The sequence below is a fragment of the Heterodontus francisci genome, unplaced genomic scaffold, assembly GCF_036365525.1.
Source record: "Heterodontus francisci isolate sHetFra1 unplaced genomic scaffold, sHetFra1.hap1 HAP1_SCAFFOLD_927, whole genome shotgun sequence".
In the NCBI taxonomy this organism is placed as follows: Eukaryota; Metazoa; Chordata; class Chondrichthyes; order Heterodontiformes; family Heterodontidae; genus Heterodontus; species Heterodontus francisci.
The window spans coordinates 217,848-239,003 of NW_027141029.1; the positions used below are offsets into that span (position 1 = coordinate 217,848).

Sequence of the window (21,156 nt, forward strand, 5' to 3'; positions counted from 1 at the left end):
ATATTTTAACATCACTTTAAAAAAAACTAGCGGCACCATCAGCTCTACCTGTAATTCATTTGAATAGCAATGTCACTGACATAAGGTAAGATGGAATTGTTTATAATTTCAAGATAGCATAATTAGGAGATTTGATTAAAAAATGTATGCAATTCAAGGAAAACAATATTTTCTAGCTGGTACCATGTTTTATCGCCTAGGAAAGTAAAAGAATTAAAAAGTATTACCTCAATGAAGTAGGCAGTATAATTAATTTGGTCAATGCCACTGTCAGCGAAATCATGAAGGCTCTTTTTTGCCTCGTCATCCAGTATTACTATAGTACTTAAGTTCACATCAATATTTCTGATTTTGTCGGTCAGATACGTTGAATGCTGAAAAATAATTATTGCCATAAAAAGTAAATTTGAACTTCTTTCACAGATCCCATAATTTTTGATCTGTTCACATAAAAAATCTTACACTATTGAAAGCTGCAGTCACATAATCAATGTCTATGTACACTGTCCTTGCTTTGTCGAGACAGGCATCATATCTCCCAAACTGCTACTAAGCAAAAACATTCCAAAAATGAACATTTTGAGCTTCAGGTATTTGGCCCAGCTACAGTTGACAATCTCTGCTACATTATGTTGCAAGTTGAACATAGTATACATTCATGCATTTCCAGAGCTTTTATCATGTCGATCAAGGTATTAAATTAAGTGTTTCTGCAAACTGTTGTGATGTATTATCTTAAAAAATGAGTCGTTCTAAATTTGATTGGCTAGTTGTGATACTGGTTAATGGTCTAAAGTATGACTGAGGGGATGGAGTAAGCACAGGCTGACAGTGGCCCACAACTTCCCAGCATAGCTGGTTTGGCTGCTGTGCATTTGAGAAAATTGATTGAGGTATGCATGGTGCTTATTTTCTGGTGCAGGAATTAGGAATTAAAATCAAGGCCCATGTTCCTTTTACAAATCCTAATTTAAAACTGCATGGTCAACATAAATTTCAATCACTCAATTAAGTGTTTTGAAACTGAAAACAAGTTTAATTATGTTGACACGAACACAGTTTACTTCACCAAGTGTCGAAACCTGAGGCATATTGTCATAGTCAATGAAACCCTCAAGTAAATAAATGCAGTCACGGGTGGACAAAGTAAGAGAAAAAGGCCATTTTAAAATTCACTTCGAAAATACTTCTTCGTAGGCAATCTATGGAAAGCATTTAATCTAATCGCATCCCCACAGCAGCACCCCACCCCCCACCACCCCCTTTTCCAGATTGATGCAGGAAAACAAACGTAAAAAAATACAGGTCTCTGGTCAACAATTCAGTTGTGAAGAAGTGTTTCTCGCCTCAAGTGCTGCAATGGTAAGATAGGCTTGCGTTTACCACTTGCTGAGTTACTGATCATAGCAGTTTATGGTTGCAGGGTGCTGAATGAAAGTCTATCACTTCCTTATTGGAAAACCAAAAAACAAATTTAAGTAAAAGAAAATCTGGCTGTAGTTGTTATTGTGCACTAGCTGCCACCTAGTATCAAAGCAGCCCTATTTAACATATAAGTGAAATGTAGAAGAATCAATCCTAAGAGGCAAGATGAAATATTCTCAATGGAGCTAGCACAGAACATCTTGTGTTAGACAACCTTTTGCTCCATATAAAGTCCGAACCCCATTTCACCAACAGTAAAAACTGCAACATAAGGTGTGGAAAGGCAACAAAAGATTTTTTAAAAACACAAGGTTTTGATGCCTTTATCTCCACAACCACAAAGCTCATCATCTCTTTTCAACGTCCTGAAATATTCTTTGAAGAATTGCTAAATAAAGGAAACCAAGCAGAATTTTTCCAGCCAAGTGGAGGCAGGTTCCAGTGCATGTGGGGTAGTAAAGTCCCTGAAATTGACTCCGGGTCGGGATCCCGACATCATCCCGCCCTTTTCTAGCTTTCCCTGGGGCAGACTCTGAGCTGTGAGTCCAGTGAGGACTTCCCCACTCAGCGACCCCGCCACACCCCACCCCCCAACCCTTGGGTCTGGCGGGAAAACAACTGAGCCAATTAAAAATGCAACTAAAAGCTTTTTTATCCACGAATTCCTTCTTTGCCAAGAGTATATGGCTTCCACGCTGTGTACTTGCCTGATTGACCATAGCAAGGTGAGACAAAGTGGGAACAGCTTCTTCAGTGAAACTGTCAAGGCTTTGATCAGTTACACTGAAGAGCTGCGGCCATGGTCATTGACAGACTGCTGGTCAAAGCACTCGCAGAGAGTGTAGTTTCAATGCTTGACATGTGACTGCCAACTTCTTGGAAGACACTTCACCTACCTTATGCTGCATTTCCCTGCTGCCAGCCTTCACCATAGTATGGTAGCAGATTATGAAGTTCCACCTTCCACCTCTGCTGAGGGGCAAGAGAAGAAGCCACACTACCACCATCAGCTCCAGCAGCAGCAGCAGAATCAGCACCAGCTGCCTTCTTCTCAGGGATCTGCCTCTCCACAGGGCAAAAGGGATGGACACAGAGATTCAGGTGGAAGGAGGTGAGATGTCTGAGCACCAGTGCCTCAGGAGGCTCAGACTCTCACGGCACGTCACTGCTGACATCTGCAGTCTCCTCGAACAAGACCTCCTTACCAGTGTACCAGGTGGGCACACACTGCCAGTGGCCGACAAGGTGCCAGTTACTGGAGGGCCACCTCTGACAAGGTGCCTGTCACTGGAGAGCCACTTCCCAGGCCCCTGCTTTTTGCCAAGTTGCGCCCTCTCTTCTCCTTCAAGGAAGAACTCAGAGAGATGCGAGTACCTGTAAAGGCTCATGTGGAAAGTGATTGTGAGGCACGGGTGCAGAGGGCAGGAGGCTGAAGTTGAGTAAAGGTTATTGGCTGTTCGGATGGGGATATGAGGTGCCTGCAGAGGAATGAGTGCAGCTGCAAGCTGTGTTGACCTGAGGAGTGCTTTGCAGGAGAAATGCTGAGCAAGTCAGGGTTTTGGGTTGGTACCTGAATGTGTTATGCTACTCACCTGCCATATCATCCCAAGGTCTGGATACTCTTGGTGCACTGTCTCCAGTTTGGAAGGACATTTCTTCTGCTGACTTCCTAAGCCACTTCCGTCCACGCCTACTCATTTGGAGAGAGTGTCCATCTGCCTCCCGTACTGGAGAGAGTGCACCTCAATGTAGCCACTCAGATCCCGCAACAGGGCCTCCAGGAGAGTAAAAGACCTGGGGTGGGGGGGGGGGTGTGGGGGGGGGGTGGAAGTGAGGGCACGGATAACTTTCCCAGGTGTCCTTTCCATTCCTGTGGTTGCCTCAGCCTCAAAGATCCAAGTGCTAGAGAACCATTGTAACTCATGTCATGTTCCCTTTAATTAGATATCCTTCCTTTGACAGAATAGATGTGCCATCACACCTGCCCTGGGGAGCCTGGAAACGGGAGGCTGTCATTGCTCTGGGAAAGAGCCTCTGAAAGCTCGGCCATTCGTATATCGGGTTCCCAATCCAAAAATGGTCCTGCCATTCTGGCAGGGACTAAATGGAGAAGATTCTGCCATCTATAAATTATTTTGCCCAGAGATGACGCCAATATTTTTACTTACTCTACTGAGTTTTACACTGTCAACGTTGAATAAATGTTGTAGCTGAAAAGCTGAATATACTCCTTCATTTTTGCGGCATTTGCTGTATAAAATGAAGAAAAGCTGATTTAGTGCTCACACCTCAACTGCTTTCTATAATATATATGACACACATAAATGGCTGTGAAATAGTATGGGTAACAGTTATCATTCTTGAGGTGTACGCTGCTGCATTTGATCTATTAAGATGGATGGCATAGTGGAAAAGAGTGGTAAAATAATATTTCCACTTCAATGTCATACAAATTTGAAGGAGTAAAAAAGCTATAGAATTGAAACCATATGGGATAGAGCTCCTCAATAGTGCCCCTTCCGAAATAGTGCCTTATGGGAAAAAAACAATAGTAAATACACTAATATAGTCCTTGGATGCAATTAGTTAATACTGCTACAGATAACTAGTTAGATCTGGCACAAAAGTGTCCATTTTCCCCTATGTAAATGTTATACTTTTTTAATATTTCCAACACCAAGCCATCCAACAACAACTTTCTTTTAACACCTTTAATGTAGAAACATGTCCCAAAGTGCTTCACAACTGACAGAAGCAACCCAGCTAAGTTGAAAGACCCCAAGAAGATACTGGAGAAATTGCTGATTTCTTCATCCAGGAGTCAGTGCCCTTCTGTGCCAAAGGCACTTTTAATGGCTTTATCAGCACCTTGACATGAGGTTTTCTGATTCAGTAATCCTGGGGTGGCAAAGGGAGGCACAGCCAATAGCTTCAGATTTCCCAAGTTTGGTTTGAGTTAATTGGAGAAAAAAAAATCATCTGGAGTTGCACTCCTGGTCAATGTTTAGTGATCCTTACATATGGAGGTACTGTACCAAGACAGAATTGGGATTGGCTACAATATTCTCTACTATTGAATAGCCTGCCAAAGCATATTGTCCAATCTCACATGTGAAGAACAGGCACATGACAAACCTGGATCCCTACCCCTGCCAAGTCTACACCTTTTAGAGAAGGTGGCAAGGAGAAAAATGGGAGCAAAGTATTTTTTTCCCTCGAAACAAGCATTATAAGTTAGCAATAGACTGTAGTATCTGACCTGTATACACTCTGAAAAGTGAGGTTTATGTTGAGTTCAGAAAGCAGAAACCCAGAAAGGAAATGTTTCCATTGTGAGTTCAACAAATAGGGAGTATCCAGAACCTTAAATGTACAAAAATAACAGATTTAGAGAAAAACACAAGAACACTGATTTTCCAGACATCGTGGCCAGAGTATTACGCCACCCCAGCGAGTTGGATGGTGGCGGGGGAATGGTGTAAAATGGAGCGGGAGGCCTTCCTGACCCGCTCCCGCCCTACTTTTTGTAGGACGGCGGGGCGGAAAACAGGCCGCCCGCCCCAGGTCAATCAAGGCCCTTAAGTTTCCAATTAACGGCCACTTAAGGGCCTTCGCCCGCCTCCACGGAGATTTTACCTGTGGCAAGTAGGCGTCCTGGAGCCGGAAAAGGCTGCCCGCTGAAAGTTGTCAGCCGCTCTGCGCCCAGGGGTGGGGGGGGGGGAGGGGGGGGATGGGGAGAGGGGTGCCTGACAATCGGGCACAGGATTGAGGGCCGCCCCTGCTTCCCCAACCACCCCCAGGACCCAAGAGTGGTAGAGAAATGGGTGGAGCAAAGAGATTTTAAGGCCTAAATATATAATTTTCTAATAAAAGGGCCTCAAATTTTGCAAAAAATAGCAAAAGTGAATAAAATCGGAAATTCCATCTTTACAAAGCTCTTTTACTTTACCTTAAATAAACTGTTGTCTTTTAAAGATTGACAAGCGAGTTTTTCTACATTTCCACCTGCAATGAAAGTGGCCAAAACTACCAGCATCAAAAGCCAGGAGAAGATGAAGCTGACCCCAACTCCACTGAAAGAAATGACAATTAGATTTTAAATATGTTTATAGAATTTCAAAATTCACATTGTAATGAATGCTTTTACCCCAAAAGTTACACATTACATGCATTTGTCAAGCTCTGGGACTGCAGTATTTGAAATATTTTGTCATAATAAGTTCTTACGCTAAAAGAAGGTTGCCTCCAGTGTTTGATACACAGCCTCTTGTGGTTGGAGAAGCATGTTGGTCAAAGCCACAGGATCCACAAAGCAAACCCAGATAGTTGAAAGCAAGGATAAGTACCACTGAACAGCAGAGTGCAACACTGGCAAGCCATCTATAAAAGGACACATATGCTGAAATCACTTGTTTTTAATTGCTGCAGAAATAAGCTTTCATTGCAAATGCTTAAAACTGAACAAAATGGAGATCGGGCAATGTCCAGTTTTAAAACCTGAGTAGAGTGGTGCAAGTCATTTAGTGGGACTGTAAGTAAATCTAAACGCATACTGATCCTTGGTTACTTCTGTTTTATTTGAAACCTTGTGATACTGAAACAATAATATGATACACTTGATTCCTCTCTCATTGAGCAACAAATACATTTGGAAACTTATAAGATAGGTTTAAGTTATCAAATTAAGGTGCAAAACATTTTGCAAATAATTATAAGAACAATGAACAGTACAGCACAGCAACAAGCCATTCGGCCCTCCAAGCCTGCGCCGATCTTGATGCCTGCCTAAACTAAAATCTTCTGCACTTCCGGGGTCCATATCCCTCTATTCCCATCCTATTCATGTATTTGTCAAGATGCCTCTTAAACGTCTCTATGGTACCTGCTTCCACCACCTCCCCCGGCAACAAGTTCCAGGCACTCACCACCCTCTGTGTAAAGAACTTGCCTCGCACATCCCCTCTAAACTTTGCCCCTCTCACCTTAACCCTATGTCCCCTAGTAACTGACTCTTCCACCCTGAGAAAAAGCTTCTGACTATCCACTCTGTCCATGCTGCTTATAACTTTGTAAACCTCTATCATGTCGCCCCTCCACCTCCGTCGTTCCAGTGAAAACAATCAGAGTTTATCCAACCTCTCCTCATAGCTAATGCCCTCCAGACCAGGCAACATCCTGGTAAACCTCTTCTGTACCCTCTCCAAAGCCTCCACGTCCTTCTGGTAGTGTGGCGACCAGAATTGCACGCAATATTCTAAGTGTGGCCGAACTAAGGTTCTGTACAGCTGCAGCATGACTTGCCTATTTTTATACTCTATGCCCCGACCGATGAAGGAAGGCAAGCATGCCGTATGCCTTCTTGACTACCTTATCCACCTGCGTTGCCACTTTCAGTGACCTGTGGACCTGTACGCCCAGATCTCTCTGCCTGTCAATACTCCTAAGGGTTCTGCCATTTACTGTACACTTTCCACTTGCATTAGATCTTCCAAAATGCATGTTTTAATTATGTTTAAGCTTTTTCAAAAAAATGTCAATGTTGGAATCTTATAATGAATATGTTGATGCTATTGTATTAAAGGTAAGCTTGAAAGAAAAAACCTACCTGTAGAAATCATATTTTTCCAAATATGGAAGGTACTCAAGAAAGTATCTCTGACCCTGATTGAGATATGCAGTAAAAGTATTGAGCATATCGTGAATAATAGGCTCCTTGCTCAAACTTGAAATGATCTCTTCAGCTTCACTTAGTACACTCTTTACATCTGAAACAAAGGACAAATAATACAAATCTGCACAGCTACATGTGTGCACACTTCGTTAACTGTGTCAATTCTGTTATAACTGTTGACTGAAACAGATGGAACAGGCTCACAAAAATGCACTATGCACCATGATAAAGAGCACATCTTTTTATTGCCATGTACAAGTATACACTTTTTTTTTAAAAACAAGACTGGTCCAGAAGGTTCGAATACATGGGATCCAGGGTGAGCTAGCAAATTAGATACAAAATTGGCTTGGTGACAGGAGGCAGAGGGTGGCAGTGGAGGGATGTTTTTCAGATTGGAGGCCGCTGACCAGTGGTGTGCCACAGGGATCGGTGCTGGGTCCTCTGTTGTTTGTCATATATATTAATGACTTGGATGTGAATGTACAGGGCATGATTAGTAAGTTTGCAGATGACACCAAAATTGGTGGTATAATGGACAGTGAAGAAGGTTGTCTAAGGTTACAACAGGATATAGATAAACTGGGAAAGTGGGCAAGGGATTGGCAAATGGAATTTAGCGCAGACAAGTGCAAAGTGATGCATTTTGGGAAGTTAAACCAGGGCAGGACATATTCAGTGAATGGCAGGGCCCTGGGGAGTGTTGTTGAGCAGAGACCTTGGGGTGCAAGTACATAGTTCCCTGAAAGTGGCAACACAGGTAGACAGGGTGGTGAAGGAGGCGTATGGCATGCTTGCCTTCGTCGGCTGAGGCACTGAGTACAAGAGTTGGGACGTCATGTTACAGTTGTACATAATGTTGGTTAGGCCGCATTTGGAGTACTGTGTGCAGTTCTGGTCACCGCACTACAGGAAAGATGTGATTAAGCTAGAGAGGGTGCAGAAAAGATTCACAAGGATGTTGCCTGGTTTGGAGGGCTTGAGTTATAAAGAGAGATTGGATAGACTGGGGCTGTTTTCCCTGGAGCGAAGGAGACTGAGAGGGGACATGATAGAGGTATATAAAATTATGAGAGGCATAGATAGGGTAGATAACCAGAGTCTGTTTCCCATGGTATGGGTGACTAAAACTAGAGAGCATAGATTTAAAGTGAGAGGGAGGAGGCTTAAAGGGGATCAAAGGGGTAAATTTTTCTCAGAGAATAGTGGGTATCTGGAATGAGCTGCCAGAAGAGATGGTGGAGGCAGTAACAGCAGCAACATTTAAGAGGCATCTGGACAGGTACTTGAATGAGAAAGGCACAGAGGCATATGGAAGTAATGCAGGCAGGTGGGATTAGTATAGATAGGCATTATGGTCGGCATGGACGCGGTGGGCCGAAGGGCCTGTTTCTATGCTGTACGACTCTATGACTCCATAACAGCAAAAGTGCATAGTAAACACAAGCTAATACATTACCAACACAATGAGACAATGCCAGTGAGCATTTATGTAAGGCTTCTATGGAATTGGTCATACGAACATAGGAATTAGGAGCAGGAGTAGGCCATTTGGCCCCTTTGAGTCTGCTGCGCCATTTAATAAGATCATGGCTGATCTAATTGTGGCTTCGACTCCACTTTCTTGTCTACCCCCGACAAACTTTGACTCTCATTAGTCAAGAACTAATCTACCTCTGCCTTAAAAATATTCAATGATCCTGCCTCCACCGCTCTCTAGGGAAGAGTGTTTCAAAGACTCAACCATCAGAGAAAAAATTTCTCCTCATCTCCATCTTAAATGGACAACCCCTTATTTCTTAAACTGCGTCCCCTAGTTCTAGTCTCTCCCATGAGGCTCAACGTTAATAAAGTTCGGGATCGGAATAAAAGTTTATTTTGGGGGGAGGGGGCAATTTATATATTGAGTACTCATTGCGGGGTGGAAAAGGGGATTCAAAGTCATATTTAAATTATAAATCTTATTTTTTGGAGACATGACCTTTAAAAATTTAAATCTAACTGAAGGACTTTAAGCCCTTTAAAAATGGCGCCACGCCTGCGCGATGGCACTGGGCACCGGGCGCTGTTGCCATGGACGGAGCGCCTACCTCCTCTACATAATCGGGGGCGGGCATTCCACCCCCTCCATGTTAATGAGCCACCACGCAAAAATATCGCAACGGCTCCCCAGTGCACATCTTGCGCCTGCACTGTGCTGTTTTTGAAGCTGTAAAAATTCAGCCCAGTGAAAGAGCTTTATACAGAGTATAGGGATTAGTTTGCCATCACAAATGGACAGTGACTAACATTTTAAATTCAGTAGAAATTCAGTTTTTCAGAACATAAAAAAGAATTATTGTAGCTTCTGCAAATAGATTGCTGAGATTAGAAAACTCTGGTGCATTACAGGAAAAACACACAAAAAGGCACACTATGTTATTGTATTTACATACTGTGCTTAGATTTTGCTTAAACTTACAAGGAAGTGCTGCAAAATTGAGAAGATGTTGTTGTAAACAAGAGAAACACACCAGAAAAAAGGTTCAGTATAAATGAATTGAAAAACAATTCTAAAACTTCGCACTCTTCTGCATGCACACATTTCTCTTTCAGCAAGCTAACAGTTAAGCTATTGTTTATTTAAGAAAAAGAAATTTATGCACAAAATCAAAAACACAGAGGATTTTTCTATAGCTGTACCTGATGTAAAGGATTTGGTTTCATTCTGAAGCACTTCTGGAGTATTGTTAAATGCTGAATGTCCCTAAAATTATAGAAGTAGATTATTAACATATGAACCAACAGTGCAAACAGATTTTTTTTTATTTTATCCTCAGTAGCTCCAGCAAAAATAATGACGATAAAATTTATCATTGGCAAAAAATCCAGTGGAGAAATAAGGAGAATCTGAAAAGAAAAAAAACCATGAATCATTACAATCTGGGATTCACCACTTGAAAGGTTGGTGGAAGCAGATTCAAAACCAGTTTGGACAAGACATACCTGAGTTTTCCAAGTCACACACCAATCTAATCTGTAAATATAACGGTCATTCCTTCACCATGGCTAGAACCCCCTACCTAACAGCACTGAGACAGTACCCTCATTAGAAAGACTACAGCAGTTCATGGCAGCAGCACAGCATCCCTTCTCAAAGACAATTAAGAATGGACAATAAATGCTGGTCTTGCCAGCGAAGTACAAATTCCAAGAAGGAATAAATATGAAAAACACTTTAAAAAGGGAATTGGATTTTTCCTGAAAAAGGAGAAATTTGCAAGGCTATAGGGAAAGAGGTGAGTGGGACTAATTGAATAGCTCTTTCAAAAAGCCAGCACAGGCATGATGGGCTGAATGACCTCCTTCTGCCTTGTATAATTCTATGATGATAATTCAACTAAGTTCATTATTATTAGTTCACCTGGGTCATCCTCTTCTGACTGATGAATGAATGTCTTTTCAGTCTCAAAGGATATATTTTATGAACTACATGTTGTCAGTTTTACATCATTTCCTAATGGCTACCACAAAGCTAGGCATGACTTAGCATAAATTAGCTATCTCACTCCGATCATTGTTTACTCATTGTTTAAGCATAAACCAAATTTATACACAAATTAAATGCAGAAATTAAAGCAGATGGCTGGTGTGGAAAATTATGAGATTCGCATTGGCTCTGTAGGATGTGGTCTGCTGAGCATTTTGTTGGGCTTGAATGGGGAAGATTTCTCCATGCAACTAGCTGTACGACTATTAACCTGAAAGTGCTTCATATTGACATTAGCTGCCAATACATTCTCACCCTGAAGAGCATGGAAGCTCACAGATGTTTTTATTTTTTTTTAAATATACCTTTACTGTAATTGTTCAATGGTGTGAAATACTGCATTGATGTACTAGCACAAGACAACACTAAGTTTTAATACAATTTCCATATGTTCTGCTTTAAACTAGGTTACTTCTTGAAGCTGAGCAGAGGTAAGACAGTTTAGATCACTGTATGGTACTCTTGTACAGCCACTAACAGATAGCACAGGTTACCTGACTGCCATCTCAGGTACTGGTATAAACTCTCTTTGCAGAGAGATGAGAAAGAGACATGGTGGTGAAGAATGCAAGACGTATTGTACAGTAATTTTCTGAAGGAGTGAAACTACAGTATTTGCCATTAGTTAAGATTTTCCCTTGCACGTTTAAGATTTTACATTTTTTTGTGTGGGAAATTGGTGAAAGTGGGAGCTGAAAACATTGCAGTGAGGGAACTGGGCATCTAGGACATGAGTGAACAGGACAAGCAACTGAACATCTCCTTAACCAATCAGACTGAAGGATTGTGAAACACTGTTGCACCACAATATTGCTGTGAACAGATGTGGCCTCGCTAACGATCAACTATCATTCAGATGGGGGATGGGGTATGTGGGACAGTCCAAGGCAAGATAACTTAGCCATTCTATTGAAACCCCAAATATGCATGGTAACTCCCAAACCAATTTTTGACTGGGTATTTGTTAGAGAAAGGGGGAAAGGAATAGAAGATTTGTTTGATATCCTTCAATTAATAATTGTTGCATGATATGGATTTTGTGTGACACTTAGGGCTGCATTTTGTTCTCTTGTTGGAGGTGGGTTCGGTGGCGTGGGGGGTGGAGAATCCCCACGGAGCTGTCAGCCACGAAACATGGCGCCATACCACAGTGTGCCAATTTCGTTGGAGGCGGGGAAGTACTGTGGCGATACTGATGCTCCGACGCATCAACATTGTCATTTAAATGTTGTAAATGCTGCTTTAAATAAATTTGAATCTAATTCACTGAAATTCAACAAAGGTTTCTCAATTTTCTGGTTGACATGCAGCACTCACGTGCTTTCAGTTTTGCGACTTTGAAAAGCTGGCGCCACCAAGACAAGAGTCCTCGGAGCTGTGAAAGGGCAGGTAACCTAACCAGAGCAGCACAGGGGAAGTGGGTTGACAGCAGCCACTGCCGCTATGCTGAGTGTCCAAGGGACTGGTGTGTGAAAGGGGGAATTCTGCAAGAGGCTTGTATGTAAATGGGGGGGGAGCTCTGGAAATTATTCAAATCAGAGTTCCACTCATTAACTGTGATTAAATTTTCATGTAAATGGAGCAACCAGAATGTAAGACGCAACATTATTTTCCACTTATTACCATTAAAACAAATGTGCACGTCTGCTTTAAAATTAACATAAATCAAATCCACTAGCAGCATACAGATTATACATTAGCAGACATGCATATTTATCACATATATGCATAGCATATACAAAAAATATTAAACAAACAGGACACAACCAAGTACTGAACCAGAAATAGTTTATTTCTAAATGCCAAAACCTTGCAAAACTCAGAATACAATGTTTAACATTAGATGCGATTCCGCAATTGGACAGCACTTAAAGAACAATCGAGTGTACCAAGAATTACACTAACAACCAATTTAAGATTGTCAGTTGGGCTTGCAATGTGGATCACTTGCGCTTGCTAGAAGTTACACATGTTCATTTGCAGGGACCTGTCCTGTGTAGACATTGTGCCTTTTTTGAATTAAATAAAAGCATGGGGGAGAATAGTTCCCTGGTCCATTCTCCATGGCAACGCCTTGACTAGACCAACCAATCATGCAGTATAAATTGTTGCTCCCTATGAAATTTGGCATTCTTGTGCCTGTTCTGATGAGTGCAAGGCGAAAAGCTTCGACAGCATGTCTCTTTGTTCAGCAATATATAATTTATTGTTATAGGTTTTTCACAATATCCAAAGGAGGTGATAGATCACAAGGAAAACCTACAAGATGTTCAGGCTCAGCTCTTTTATGGCCTCTCAGAGAGATAAACAAATTGAACGTTAAGACATTGATCAAGTGTTATAATACCCTGACTATTCAACTCCAACCAGCAACACTCTACACATGCCATTAGTCACAATCCACTAGTGTAAATTATTTGGCCTCAGCTCCATTCTTAATTCATCCAGCCTTTTTTTTTATAAAGTAGTTAAATAACAGTATTAACTGCTTTTGATGGAACTCTATTCCATACTTCTCTGAGCGCACAAGACGCAGCTACTAAAAAACCTGCAGATTTGAACATCCCCTAAACTGTCCTTCACTAACCCTGGACTCGCTACCATGACCTTAACATCTCCACCACTCTATAGTTTTACAGAATTTTTCCTAGTCAATCGCAGCCGTTTCCAAGTTCGCGTGCAGCAAATTCCCTTAAAGAAATTGAAGGTCATCTAAAGAGATTATCAGTCTTTATAATCAAAGAAAACACACCCAAATGATACAGAGTCTTTGGAACACAAAATTCATCTTTCGTCCTTTAAATATTACTCGAACATTGGCACCATATAAATCACAGCATCTGTCATGTAGAATGCAATTTTCAATACTGTAGTAACAATCAACCCTTCAGAATTTAGTTAAAAGTAACAGCATTAAGAGCAATACCCGGTAGAAATCCAGAGGTGACAGCATAACATAATTGGAATTTTAAAGGTCCCAAGTGAAAAAAGCATTGCTTACCTTCTGAATCAAGCCTTCAAAGTCAGTTTTCAGCACATCATTCACTTTGGCGAGTTCAGAGTCAACATCTTGTAACTGAAAAACATAATTTCAGGTGGCTCAAAAAGGCCTGGGCCGTAAAATAAAACAGCAGCCCGTATACACAGGCTTTACTCCGTAGAGCCGCCACGATATTAAAAGCGGTGGCTCATTTACATGGCCATGGCAGACAGCTCCCCTGAAGACGTGGGAGGAAGTGGGCGGTCTGTCCCTGTCCATTGCGCAGGCACAGACGCCAGTTTTAAAGGACTTTCAGCCCTTCATTGTAATTTAAATTTTTGAAGAAACCTGATTGTAAAAAGTTAATAAAGCTATCGCGACCCTCTCCCACTGCCTCCCCAACTGCCTTAAACATTATTACCTGCCCTCTTCACCAGCTCCCACCTCAAGAAAAAAAAACTTACCTTGCGATCCCGACCTTCCCCCATCCAAGTTAATAAACTATGAACTTTACCTCTTCCTACCACCCCCTAGACCAATCAAAAACATTTTACCCCACTCCATTCCCCCCCATCTTGAAAACTTGCCTCCTCCCACCTCCCCACCAGTGTCCTGCATCGGATCTCCAGACGGAGATCCAAAGGCATGGGAGTCCAGTCAACTGACTGGAATATTGGAGCGGGACGGCCGGCGGCAGCAGGTAAGGCATCAATTCATTAATTTGCATTGATTAACATATTGAAATTCTGCTCCCCTCGCAAGCAGCAGTGGGAGAGGGGGGGCCGCCATATGGCTTCGCCGCCGCCAGCAATTTGGGACCAGACTTTCCTGGCATCGAGGCCCGTGGTGAGCTTCTCCCGGAAGCATTTTACAGGCCCCCCAGTATCACGACCCCTGACGTCGGGTGGTCGGTAAAATTCAGCCCCTGGATTTTGCAGTTGTAATGACAGTGAAACTGTCAGAATGTGCCATCATTACAACTGTGAAACTGACAGCTGCTTCTGATTTTTTTCCACATAGGCAGTTAAACACTGAAATCCAAAAGTTGCTGTCAGTGATTTCCCACTCCTTCAAAGGGTGCATTGCTGCAGACCCCGCAGATGGAAACCTTTAGAAATTACTTGAATTTGTGTGAACTTCCACTTTTAAGCTATCAGTCCCACTGTAAAAACCGTTGAAAAAGTTACACTGTATTGAATGAAGTATAAACTGCGTTTTTAAACGGCATACTGCATAATTCATAATTCTTAATGAACAATCTCTCTGGCCCTTAAAAGCTAATGTTTGTGGAAAGCCAAATGTTTCCATTATAGGAACATTCCATAGATTTTTATTTTTTTTTTAAGTTTGATATTTCAGCTTCTACCTTAATCCCACATGCATGCCTCAATCTTTATTTTGCTGTCTGTAAAATGATTTAACGGTGAAGGATAATCAGTGGTTTTTACTTTGTGGTTTGTTGACTGTGTCACGCCCAGTAATGACATATCGTATGCCTACCTTTAGGATAAGAACTTTATTCAATGTAGACTCTTTGAAAAGGTCCACTTTTAAAAAAAGGAAAAGTGAATGTGCTGCAAGATGGCCAACGACGGTCCGATGACCTGGCCTGTATATTCAAACTGTCTCACTATCTCGAAAAGACAAAAGGATACATTCCAGACTAAGGGGTGTCGACTACACCCATCCTGGAAACATCAAGAGACATTCTCAAATTGAATGGTTTCCTTTTGAGACAAAGAAGGTGTGAAGTAGACAAATCATAACAGAACAGTATCCAATCAAACATTAATAGATAGCCATGGATTCCACATTCTGGTCCATTGTGTGGTCAGACCAGGGGAGAAGGCCATGCGGCAACTAACACAAACTCTGTGATGGATTTTGGCCTTTAAACGGTAACCCTCTGGAGAGAGAGAGGACAGATCACAACAACATCACAGAGAAGGCAGTCCAGCCAGGGGCTGTGGAAAGATCTAGCCTAAACAAGAAGCAGCAGCTCTGCTGCTAATTCTACACTTCAACTTTTTAGAACATTAGAACATTACAGCGCAGTACAGGCCCTTCGGCCCTCGATGTTGCGCCGACCTGTGAAACCATCTGACCTACACTATTCCATTTTCATCCATATGTCTATCCAATGACCACTTAAATGCCCTTAAAGTTGGCGAGTCTACTACTGTTGCAGGCAGGGTGTTCCACGCCCCTACTATTATCTGAGTAAAGAAACTACCTCTAACATCTGTACTATCTCTATCACCCCTCAACTTAAAGCTATGTCCCCTCGTGTTTGCCATCACCATCCGAGGAAAAAGACTCCCACTATCCACCCTATCTAACCCTCTGATTATCTTATATGTCTCTATTAAGTCACCTCTCCTCCTCCTTCTCTCCAACGAAAACAACCTCAAGTCCCTCAGCCTTTCCTCGTAAGACCTTCCCTCCATACCAGGCAACATCCTAGTAAATCTCCTCTGCACCCTTTCCATAGCTTCCACATCCTTCCTATAATGCGGTGACCAGAACTGCACGCAATACTCCAGGTGTGGTCTCACCAGAGTTTTGTACAGCTGCAGCATGACCTCGTGGCTCCGAAACTCGATCCCCCTACTAATAAAAGCTAACACACCATATGCCTTCTTAACAGCCCTATTAACCTGGGTAGCATCTTTCAGGGATTTATGTACCTGGACACCAAGATCTCTCTGTTCATCTACACTACCAAGAATCTTCCCATTAGCCCAGTACTCTGCATTCCTGTTACTCCTTCCAAAGTGAATCACCTCACACTTTTCCGCATTAAACTCCATTTGCCATCTCTCAGCCCAGCTCTGCAGTCTATCTATGTCCCTCTGTACCCTACAACATCCTACGGCACTATCCACAACTCCACCGACCTTCGTGTCATCCGCAAATTTACTAACTCACCCTTCTACACCCTCTTCCAGGTCATTTATAAAAATGACAAACAGCAGTGGCCCCAAAACAGATCCTTGCGGTACACCACTAGTAACTAAACTCCAGGATGAACATTTGCCATCAACCACCACCCTCTGTCTTCTTTCAGCTAGCCAATTTCTGATCCAAAGCTCTAAATCACCTTCAACCCCATACTTCCGTATTTTCTGCAATAGCCTACCGTGGGGAACCTTATCAAACGCCTTACTGAAATCCATATACACCACATCCACTGCTTTACCCTCATCCACCTGTTTGGTCACCTTTTCGAAAAACTCAATAAGGCTTGTGAGGCACGACCTACCCTTCACAAAACCGTGCTGACTATCGCTAATGAACTTATTCTTTTCAAGATGATTATAAATCCGGTCTCTTATAACCTTTTCCAACATTTTACCCACAACCGAAGTAAGGCTCACAAGTCTATAATTACCAGGGCTGTCTCCACTCCCCTTTTTGAACAAGGGGACAACATTTGCTATCCTCCAGTCTTCCGGCACTATTCCTGTCGACAATGACGACAGAAAGATCAAGGACAAAGGCTCTGCAATCTCCTCCCTGGCTTCCCAGAGAATCCTAGGATAAATCCCATCTGGCCCAGGGGACTTATCTATTTTCACACTTTCCAAAATTGCTAACACCTCCTCCTTGTGAACCTCAATCCCATCTAGCCTAGTAGCCTGAATCTCAGTATTCTCCTCGACAACATTTTCTTTCTCTACTATAAATACTGACGAAAAATATTCATTTAACGCTTCCCCTATCTCCTCTGATTCCACACACAACTTCCCACTACTATCCTTGATTGGCCCTAATCTAACTCTAGTCATTCTTTTATTCCTGATATATCTATAGAAAGCCTTAGGGTTTTCCTTGATCCTATCTGCCAATGACTTCTCGTGTCCTCTCCTTGCTCTTCTTAGTTCTCCCTTTAGATCCTTCCTGGCTAGCTTGTAACTCTCAAGCGCCCTAACTGAGCCTTCACGTCTCATCCTAACATAAGCCTTCTTCTTAAAGGGGAATTTCAGTGAGTCTTGAAAACTGACCATTTATTCAATCTTTAATTCTAAAAGGTATAATGTATTAGCTATATCTAAATTCGACCTAATTAAGCCTATTATACCTATGTTTCATCACAACTCCACCTCACCTTCACACACCTGCCAATGCTACCAGTTTCATACCTACTTCTTGCTGCCTCCACATAACTTCAGCTATGGCATGCACATCACCCAAACACAATGCTATACCATTACTGACATTCTGCCCTCTCCCTTTTGCAGGACAAGATGGCACACAATAGAAGGGAGCAGGGTAGAACAGGCAGGGGACAAGGACACCTGCATCTCCTGAGCCTATGGAGGAGATGGCTCTCAGCATTATTGGGCTGGCTGCGATACAACCCGTGACATCCGGCATCACTGAGAACATTGAGAATGATGGCATATTCCTGCCTTATGCCTCTTCTCAACTCCAGCACACTCTAATCTTGCTATCTGGCATGATGAGCAAGCTGATAGTGTGACAATGGGCCTCTTGCTTCCCACCCCACCTTGCTTCTCTCATACCAACCTTCCCCTTCTGATTTCCTGCTTTCAGACATCCAAGGACTATTGCCTGGCCAGCCACAGCAACCCAAGGAGGAAGAGAGAGAGCAATAGCACAGCACTAACGAAGAAGCCCCAACCTCTGCACATACCTTGAAGGCAAATGTAGAGTTGGGATCTGTACTGAGTGAGTCATCCGGGCACAAGTGAACTGCAACCAGGCCAAGGGGAAAGGATAGCTCACTTGCCAACTCACTGAAGGGCAAGGTTGCAGACAAGTTCTTTAGCAGAAGACTCAGATGAGGACCTCAATGAGGCAGCGTACAGGAGATTGCTGATGTGCACATACACTGTGTTGCTGGTTGCTTTGGCTGGCCTGCCAGACAGATTCCTGCCACTGCAAGAAGCATGGATGAGGCCAGCTCCAAGTTGGTGCAGCAGAGAACTGAAATCTTAACCAAAAGAAATCTACAACACCTCAAGAAGTTCAAGACGACAAAACCCAGGCCTACACCGTTAAAAGAGACTTAGAAGATTCAACTGGTTTACTGTAAACCACGAACATCTACCACACCTTGAACTCTTACCCATACCTTCTATCTATCTTCTCGAGAGTGCATGCGAGAGTGCATACAAGAGTGCACGCGTGCATGAGTGGCATTGCAAACATTTTGGGGAATATAGTCCAATAAATAGCTAACCCTCTGCTTTAAACCTACAAGAAAACATGTAATTTGTCTGTTTATTTGGCAAGTAAAACACTCAGGGGCTAACTCATCATTTTAAGCAAAACACAATTGCGGTCAGTTGGGAGGTGAACAGTGGGAACCACCCACACCCCTTCTTACCACCAGTCCAGAACAACTGTGAGAATTCTTCAATGTGATTGGCTAGATCTTTGTGGGCAGCTTTCTTCAAGGTCAGCAGCAAGTGCCATTATGACCCAAATGATTGCTTAACAATTGGAAAACTTAGCAAGTAAAATGCGAAGGAGAAAGGAATTGAGCAGATCTCATTTCTGTTTAAGAATACACAGTTCTGAATATTTTTGTAATGCATACATAAAAAATAATTTTAAAACAGTACTGAGTTTTGTGAACTGTAATTTAATTGCAATCTAGATTTAGATGGGAAGTGTTATAAAGTCAACAGCGACACATACAATTATGTTTACAGTAACAAAGGCTGCAGGTGCTACCTTCTAATTTAACTAATTCAGACTGTTAACATATTGTTTTACCTCCATGAACAATATTTGCAGATTGGTAATGGGATAAAGGGCAGAAAAAATTAATTTTTAGCAACATTTATTTAAAAATTTCCAGGAGTCCTCATTTTTGAATTTTTGATGAGTTGTTTTGCTTATGCTCAGTTGGTAAATGAACAATCTATGAGAAGCACTATTGTAATCTCTTAAATAGTAGTGGCGGGGGGGGGGGAAAGGGAGTGGGCAAGGAGAAATTTAAGCTATAAACTATAACCTGAACATGTTATTGGGTGGGGGAAGGATGAGGAGAGAAAGTGGACTTAAACAAAGCATGTCTTACCTGGCTAAAGTTTGCATTTATATTGAGAGAGTCCAGTGAATTCCTTATGTCATCACAATATGCAACAGTTTCAGGTACTCTGCAAGCTGCATCATTCAATGTGTTATTGAGATTTGTTCGTACATCAGTCAAGTTTGCTTGAAGTTTGCTGGTTGTGTTGTCTAAAGTTTGACGTGAGGTTGTCACGTTCTCTAAAACTTCCTTGGTTTCTACGATAACTGCAGATAGAGGGTTAATCAAAAATTATCCTATTTACTATACAGTATAAAGTTTACTTTGGATGTCAGCTGGCTGGACAGAACCCACCATATTTCAACTTTGCATTCTGCAAGTCCTTCTCGGATAGAAAATAATGTTTAGTTTCTACTTGAAGTTATGAAACATTTAAAGTATCTTTTTGTACTGTATAAAATGAACATAGTTGCAAGACTAGACACTAACATTGCCCCAGCTCATCTGCTACTGAAACCTTCATCTATGCCTAGCTTAACCTCTAGTCTTGACTAGTCTAATACTCTTCTGACTTGTCTCCCATTTTCCACCCTCCATAAACTGGAACTCTTTGAAAAACTCGGCTACCTATATCCTAACTCATACCAAGTCCTGTTCACTCATCACCCTTGCACTCGTTGGCCTACATTGGCTCCCACTCCAGCAATGCCTCGATTTTAAGAGTCTCATCCTCATTTTCAAATCCTTTCATGGCTTCAACCTTCCCCGTCTCTGTAATCGTCTCCAGGCTACAATGGTCTGAGATTTCGACACTCCTCTAATTTTGATCTCTTACGCATCTCTGATTTTAATTATTCGACAATTTGCAACCGTGCCTTCAGCCGTCTAGGCCGAAGCTCTGGAAAGCCTCCGCCTCTTTAGCTGCCTCCTTCTTTAAACCGTTCCTTAAAACTTACCCCTGTAACCAAGCTTTTGGTCTTCTATCTCCAATATCTCCTTACATGGTTTGGTGTCAAATTTTGTTTGATAACACTCCTGTGAAGCACCTTGATATGTTTTACTCTTTAAAGGTGCTATATAAATGCAAGTTGTTGTTGTAATGCCCCTCTTCGTGACTAAGTGGCAGCAGTATCTTCTACACAGGTTAAATTTACCCTCATCTACCCTCCTTGCACATCCGTACACATCTTCCAATCATGTCAGCCATGCGCACACCTCTCCAGCCTCCACGGACCTACAGCTATTCAGCTATGGCAGGCACATCACCCAAGCACAGTGACACGTATTGAGGGCAGAACTTCAGTGACTGAGAGAGGGTGGTCTACAAGAGGAGGGAAAGCCAGAGGAGCTGGAGGATCAGCATGCCTACATCCCCTCTGCACCCTCAAGAAGATGGTAAAACAGATGACTGGGACAGATGTCACAGAGCCAGTGGCACCCGATGCTGCCAAAGCCATCGAGGATGATTGTAAACTGTTACTTTATGTACCTTCTCTACTCACTCCCCACCCTCATCCTAAAAGGTATCATTAAATGGAAACTGTAGA

The 21,156-nt window shown here is 42.3% G+C and overlaps 1 protein-coding gene across 1 annotated transcript in view; it reads right to left on the bottom strand.

Annotated features, from left to right (window-relative positions):
- Positions 1-20,816, bottom strand: part of LOC137361876 (prominin-1-A-like) — a 92,605-nt gene extending 71,789 nt beyond the window's left edge. The window contains exons 1-11 of the mRNA XM_068026477.1: positions 20,774-20,816; positions 20,566-20,682; positions 19,658-19,875; positions 13,627-13,701; positions 9,779-9,842; positions 7,031-7,190; positions 5,653-5,805; positions 5,375-5,498; positions 4,685-4,788; positions 3,594-3,675; positions 228-374 (exon numbers count right to left, since the gene is read on the bottom strand). Coding sequence (XP_067882578.1) covers positions 228-374; positions 3,594-3,675; positions 4,685-4,788; positions 5,375-5,498; positions 5,653-5,805; positions 7,031-7,190; positions 9,779-9,842; positions 13,627-13,701; positions 19,658-19,875; positions 20,566-20,682; positions 20,774-20,816 — 1,287 coding nt within the window. The remainder of the gene's footprint in view (positions 1-227; positions 375-3,593; positions 3,676-4,684; positions 4,789-5,374; positions 5,499-5,652; positions 5,806-7,030; positions 7,191-9,778; positions 9,843-13,626; positions 13,702-19,657; positions 19,876-20,565; positions 20,683-20,773) is intronic.
- Positions 20,817-21,156: the final 340 nt, after the last annotated feature.